The sequence below is a fragment of the Tachyglossus aculeatus genome, chromosome 22, assembly GCF_015852505.1.
Source record: "Tachyglossus aculeatus isolate mTacAcu1 chromosome 22, mTacAcu1.pri, whole genome shotgun sequence".
Taxonomy (NCBI): Eukaryota; Metazoa; Chordata; class Mammalia; order Monotremata; family Tachyglossidae; genus Tachyglossus; species Tachyglossus aculeatus.
In genome coordinates this window covers 52,456,893-52,464,260 of record NC_052087.1, presented here as the reverse complement: position 1 = coordinate 52,464,260, position 7,368 = coordinate 52,456,893, and the positions used below count along the sequence as shown (strand labels likewise).

At 51.1% G+C, this 7,368-nt stretch overlaps 1 protein-coding gene across 1 annotated transcript; it reads right to left on the bottom strand.

Annotated features, from left to right (window-relative positions):
• Positions 1-1,213: 1,213 nt before the first annotated feature.
• LOC119943815 (interferon-induced transmembrane protein 1-like) lies at positions 1,214-5,629 on the bottom strand. Its single transcript, XM_038764985.1, has 2 exons — positions 5,346-5,629; positions 1,214-1,640 (listed from the first exon to the last, which is right to left on the bottom strand). The coding sequence occupies exons 1-2, from the start codon at positions 5,607-5,609 to the stop codon at positions 1,452-1,454; spliced, it is 453 nt and encodes a 150-aa protein (XP_038620913.1). The 5' UTR covers positions 5,610-5,629; the 3' UTR covers positions 1,214-1,451.
• Positions 5,630-7,368: the final 1,739 nt, after the last annotated feature.

Sequence of the window (7,368 nt, the reverse complement as noted above, 5' to 3'; positions counted from 1 at the left end):
CACTGTACTAAGCGCTTGGGAAGTACAAGTTGGCAACATATAGAGACAGTCCCTACCCAACAGTGGGCTCACAGTCTAAGCTGTGTGACTTTGGGCAAGTCACTTCACTTCTCTGGGCCTCGGTTTCCTCATCTGTAAAACGGGGATTGAGATTGTGAGCCCCAAATGGGACAACCTGATCACCTTGTATAATAATAATAATGGCATTTGTTAAGCACTTACTATGTGCAAAGCACTGTTCTAAGTGCTGGGGAGGATACAGGCTGCTTCTCAGCTGCTTCTTGTATCCTCCCCAGCGCCTAGAATAGTGCTTTGCACAGAGTAAATGCTTAACTTTTAGACTGTCAGCCCACTGTTGGGTAGGGACTGTCTCTATGTGTTGCCAATTTGTACTTCCCAAGCGCTTAGTACAGTGCTCTGCACATAGTAAGCGCTCAATAAATACAATTGATGATGATGATGATGATAGAGAAGCAGCGTGGCTCAGTGGAGAAGAGCCCAGGCTTTGGAGTCAGAGGTCATGGGTTCAAACCCCAGCTCCGCCAATTGTCAGCTGCATGACTTTGGGCGAGTCACTTAGCTTCTCTGTGCCTCAGTTACCTCATCTGTAAAATGGGGATTGAGACTTTGAGCCCCACGTGGGACAACCTGATCACCTTGTAACCTCCCCGGCGCTTAGAACAGTGCTTTGCACATAGTAAGCGCTTAATAAATGCCATCACTATTATTAATGGGGAAGCAGCGTGGCTCAGTGGAAAGAGCCCGGGCTTTGGAGTCAGAGGTTAGGGGTTCAAATCCCGGCTCTGCCACTTGTCAGCTGTGTGACTTTGAGCAAGTCACCTAACTTCTCTGGGCCTCAGTTACCTCATCTGCAAAATGGGGCTTAAGACTGTGAGCCCCCCGTGGGACCGCCTGATCACTCTGTAACCTCCCCAGCGCTTAGAACAGTGCTTTGCACATAGTAAGTGCTTAATAAATGCCATTATTATTATTATAGGGACTGTCTCTATATGTTGCCAACTTGTACTTCCCAAGCGCTTAGTACAGTGCTCTGCACACAGTAATGCTCAATAAATACGATTGATTGATTGATTAACAAATCCTGAAATTATTATTATTGCGTGACTACCGGATTAGCCCGGAGGTTGCTCGCCCTTCTCTCCCTGGTTCCTGAGCCAGGCCTTACAGGAGGGGCAGAAGTGAAGGCCGAGACTGGTGGAAAAAAGGACCGTTTATTACGGTCAGTTTATTATGGTCGCCGAACCCACCCACCCACCATGTCCATGGTCACGGCAGTCAGGACGGCACCGGGGGGACGAGGGGGTCACTAGGCTCTCCTTCCCAAACTCTTCTTCTGGGGTGTCGGTCAGCGGAGTTCAGGCTGGTGTTGGGAAGCGGAGCGGGGCCGTTGCGGAAAGGGAAGGCCAGGGTGGAGGGGGCTCTCCCGGGGTCTAATCCCTATTCATCCGCAGGGATTGGGACACCATGTGTAAGGAAGCCAGGACCCCGGTGACCAGGAGCACGACGACGAGGATGATGAAGGTCAGGCTGAGGACCAGGGCTGTGATGTTCAGGCATCTGGATGTGGCGGCGTAGCTGTGAGCCCCGCTCACGTCTCCGAGGACTTTGTGGTCTCTCGCCTGGGGGACGGACAGTCGGAGGCTATCGGTCAGAAACGGTCAGAGAGGCGGTCGGAAAGACGGGTGGACAGACACAGATAATAATAATAATAACAATGGCATTTATTAAGCACTTACTATGTGCAAAGCGCTGTTCGAAGCGCTGGGGAGGTTACAAGGTGATCAGGTTGTCCCCTGGGGGGCTCACAGTCTTCATCCCCATTTTACAGATGAGGGAAACTGAGGCTCCATCCCCCCCATCTTACCTTCTTCTCTTCCCCACAGCACCTGTATATATGTATATATGTTTGTACATATTTATTACTCTATTTATTTATTTATTTATTTTGCTTGTACATATCTATTCTATTTTGTTAGTATGTTTGGTTTTGTTCTCTGTCTCCCCCTTTTAGACTGTGAGCCCACTGTTGGGTAGGAGCTGTCTCTATATGTTGCCAGCTTGTACTTCCCAAGCGCTTAGTACAGTGCTCTGCACACAGTAAGCGCTCAATAAATACGATTGATTGATTGATTGATTAAGTGGCTTGCCCAGAGTCACACAGCTGACATTTGGCGGAGCCTGGATTTGAACTCATGACCTCTGACTCCAAAGCCCGTGCTCTTTCCACTGAGCCACGCTGCTTCTCTAACGGATGGACACAACGCAGACATATTCATCCAGTCGTATTTATTGAGCGCTTTCTGTGTGCAGAGCACTGTACCAAGTGCTTGGGAAGTACAAATCGGCAGCATATAGAGACGGTCCCTATCATCATCAATCGTATTTATTGAGCGCTTACTATGTGCAGAGCACTGTACTAAGCGCTTGGGAAGTACAAATTGGCAACATATAGAGACGGTCCCTACCCAACAGTGGGCTCACAGTCTAAAAGATCCCTACCCAACAACGGGAGCAGACGGGACAGTCGGACACAAGGACACCGCAGACACAAGTGACAGAAAGATGCACAGACAGAGAGGGGCCCCGGTGAACTGTAGGATGGACATCCCTCCTGACCGGGAGCAGGGGACAGAGCCCTGGGTGGGCGTACATTCATTCATTCATTCATTCATTCAATCGTATTTATTGAGCACTTACTGTGTGCAGAGCACTGGACTAAGCGCTTAGGAAGTACAAGTTGGCAACATATAGAGACATCCCTAACCAACAACGGGCTCACGGTCTAGAAGGGGGAGACAGACGACAAAACAAAACATACTGACAAAATAAAATAAATAGAATAGTAAATATGTACAAGTCATAAAATAAATAGAATAGTAACTATAGTCTAATGGATAGAGAGCGGACGTTGGAGTCAGAAGGCCCCAGGATTGAATCCCGGCTCCGACACCTGTCCGCCGGTTGTTGGCTTGGCTGGTTGTTGGCTTGGTGGTCTTCTCCCCTTCCTCCCTTCCCCCCCACCAGCATTCGCTAAAATAACCGGTTATGGAGAGGCAGCGTGGCTTAGTGGCAAGAGCCTGGCCTTGGGAGTCGGAGGACAAAGTTCTAATAATAATAATAATGGCATTTATTAATCACTTACTATGTGCAAAGCACTGTTCTAAGCGCCGGGGGGTACAAGGTAATCAGGTTGTGTGAGCCCACTGTTGGGTAGGGACTGTCTCTATATGTTGCCAACTTGTACTTCCCAAGTGCTTAGTACAGTGCTCTGCACATAGTAAGCGCTCAATAAATACGATTGATTGATGTGGGGCTCACAGGCTTCGTCCCCATTTTACAGGTGAGAGAACTGAGGCCCGGAGAAGTGAAGTGACGTGCCCAAAGTCACACAGTGGAGCCGGGATTGGAACCCATGACCTCTGACTCCATAGCCCGGGTTCTTTCCACTGAGCCACGCTCCTTCTAATCCCAGCTCCGCCACTTGTCAGCTGTGCATCCTTAGGCGAGCCACTTCATTTCTCCGGGCCTCAGTTCCCTCATCTGTAAAATGGGGATGAAGACTGTGAGCTCCACGTAGGACAACCTGATTACCTTGTATCTACCCCGGTGCTTAGAACAGTGCTAGGCACATAATAATAATAATAATAATAATGGCATTTATTAAGTGCTTACTATGTGTTCTACGCGCTGGGGAGGTTACAAGGTGATGAGGTTGTCCCACGGGGGGCTCAAAGTCTTCATCCCCATTTTACAGATGAGGGAACTGAGGCCCGGAGAAGTGAAGTGACTTGCCCAAAGTCACACAGCTGACAATTGGTGGAGCTGGGATTTGAACCCCTGAGCTCTGACTCCAGGGCCTGGGCTCTTTCCACTGGGCCACACTGCGCTTAACAAATACTATTATTAATAATAGTATTTAATAGTATTTAATATTAACAGTATTATTAATAATAATAATAATAATATTAAATGGGGCCCTTGGGCACAAGCTGCAGAACAACCCGACTAAGCCCATCCCCATCCCCACCCTCCCCTCATGAGTCTCCCCACCACCACCACCACAGGGCCTTCCGGGACCAGCTGAGATGCCCAAGAAGCAAGCTGAACTCTAGAGCATCACACACACACACACACACACACACACACACACACACACACACACACACACACACACGCACGCGCACACACACAACCCCACCCCCACCCCCGGCACCAGCTGGGACCAGGAGGAGAACGAGTGAGTGCTACAGCATCATTCATTCATTCATTCATTCAATCGTATTTATTGAGCGCTTACCGTGTGCAGAGCACTGGACTAAGCGCTTGGGAAGTCCAAGTTGGCGACATAGAGAGACGGTCCCAACCCAACAACGGGCTCACAGTCTAGTGTGCATCACCGTGTGCATCACTCACACATAAACACACACACACTCGCCCGAAGGTGCGCACTTTCGGGTGGTGACTTCTGCAAACACACAAGCCTGTGTGCAGGAAGTGTGTTGGGTGGGGACCGTCTCTATATGTTGCCAACTTGTACTTCCCAAGCGCTTAGGACAGTGCTCTGCACACAGTAAGCGCTCAATAAATATGATTGAATGAATGAATGAATGAAAGTGTGTCTTCGGGCAAACACACACGCACACACACAAACACACATACACCCCACCCCACCCTTCCTCTCCTGGCCGCCCTAGACATGCTCAGCGTCCGACCTGTCCAAGCCCCAGCCGCCCCAGCACACGTAGTCACACAACCGCACACTTTGCTCCACACACACCTACACTCACTCAAGGAATCACACACCTACGCACTCACTGATGGACTCACACACACGCACACAGACAGACACAGCAGCATGGCTCAGTGGAAAGAGCCCGGGTTTTGGAGTCAGAGGTAGTGAGTTCGAATCCATTTGTCAGCTGTGTGACTTTGGGCCAGTCACTTCACTTCTCTGGGCCTCAGTGACCTCCTCTGGAAAATGGGGATGAAGACTGTGAGCCCCCTGTGGGACAACCTGATCGCCTTGTTACCTCCCCAGAGCTTAGAAGAGTGCTCTGCACATAGTAAGTGCTTAATAAATGCCGTCATTATTATTATTTGTGGGTCTCACCCAGGTGCACACTCTCGCACGCTTGCTCATTCAGTCCCGGGACTCACCCACTTGTCCCCTCGCCTACGGACCCGCATCTTTGTGCAACTCAAGGACTACCAGATGTGTGTGCACACGCGCATACTCACTCCCGGGTCTCACCCACCCACAAACTCCATCTCCCGCTGCCCTGCGCCCACCCGCCCCACCCACAGTTGGGGGTCGGGGGTCCCACCTTCACGGAGAAGATGAGGGCGATGAAGCCGAGGCAGCAGAAGTTCATGTAGAGCGTGTTGAAGAGGGACCAGGTCAGGTAGTCGGGGGGCGGGGGGTTGAAGGTCTGGACGTTGATGACAGTGGTCCCCTGGGGGTCGGGCCTGCGCCCGTCGCTCAGTACAGCGATCTCGTGTTCCTCCCGCAGCAACCCGCACTGGGGTGAGAAGGAGGGGACGGCAGAGGCGACGTAGGGGCTGACGGACGGCAGGCCAGAGCTGTTCATGGTCGGGGCCCGTGGAGGCTACTAAGCGGGGCCCGGGCCGGGCGGGAGGAAGGGAGGGAGGGACCGACCCACGGAGGGATGGGGGCTGCTGACATCCGGATGCATGCTCCACGCCCCCATACCCATCCCCTGGAGCTCAGCCAAGTTTCTTTTTCTCCAGCTTCAGAAACTTAGAGGGCAGGAAAAGAACCTGCGAAAGAAGATCTTCCCCGGGGACCTCATGGCTGTCATGGGGGAGAGGGATTCTAGGGCTTCTCCCCCCTTCTCCTCCATTCCTGGGCCCTTTCCCCCTGGGGGTCTCCAGAACCAGGAGCTGGGGGCATCTCGGAGGGGAGGAAGGGGTCCGCTGGGGTCCCAGAGTCCAACCCATGGGAACGCACTAACCTCCCCGTGGTCACCCCCAGCCCGACTCCAGCCCTGAGGCCCAAACTCAGCCCTGGAGGCCTCCTGGGCCTGGCTGTCTACACCACCAGAGCCCAGAGAACACCACCACAATGTTAGCTCACCTAAGTCAATAACCAATCAATCCATCCATCCATCATGATGATTATAATTACGGTATTTGTTAAGCCATCCATCATTGGAGCCCTCCTGGGCCTGGCTGTCTACACCACCAGAGCCCAGAGAACACCACCACAATGTTAGCCCACCTAAGTCAGTAACCAATCAATCCACCCATCCATCATGATGATTATAATTACGGTATTAAGCGCCAAAGTGGAAACAAGCAAATCAGGTTGGACAAAGTCTCCATCCCGTATGGGCCTCACTGTTTTAATCACCATTTTACAGATGAGGTAACTGAGGCACAGAGAAGTAAAGCGACTTGCCCAAGGACACACAGCAGACAAGTGACAGAACTGGGATTAGAATCCATGACCTTCAGACGTCTAGTCCCAGGCTCTATCCACTAAGCCATGCATCTTCCTGGGTATCCATTCATTCATTCATTCAATCGTATTTATTGAGCACTTACTGTGTGCAGAGCACTGTACTAAGCGCTTCACTCATTCGATCATATTCACTGAGCACTTACTGGATGCAGAGCACTGTACTAAGCGATTAGAGCACTGTACTAAGCGCTTAGCACTTGGAAGAGTTCATGGCTCAGTGGAAAGAGCCCGGGCTTTGGAGTCAGAGGTCGTGGGTTCAAACCCGGGCTCCGCTACTTGTCAGCTGTGTGACTTTGGGCAAGTCACTTCACTTCTCTGCGCCTCAGTTCCCTCATCTGTAAAATGGGGATGAAGACTGTGAGCCCCCCCCGTGGGACAACCTGATCACCATGTAACCACCCCAGTGCTTAGAACAGTGCTTTGCATATAGTAAGTGCTTAATAAATGCCATTATTATTATTATTATTATTAATAGAGGCAGTAGTTACGATCTCAGCCCTCACAGAGCTGTAAATCCGGTGGGAGAGACAGACATTGAAATAAAATCAATAATAGATAATCTCCTCACCGTACCTCGTTCTCGCCTGTCCCGCCATCGACCCCCGGCCCACGTCCTCCCCCGGGCCTGGAATGCCCTCCCTCTGCCCATCCGCCAAGCTAGCTCTCTTCCTCCCTTCAAGCCCCTACTGAGAGCTCACCTCCTCCAGGAGGCCTTCCCAGACTGAGCCCCTTCCTTCCTCTCCCCCTCCATCCCCCCATCTTACCTCCTTCCCTTCCCCACAGCACCTATATATGTGTATATATGTTTGTACATATTTATTACTCTATTTATTTATTTATTTATTTTACTTGTACATATCTATTCT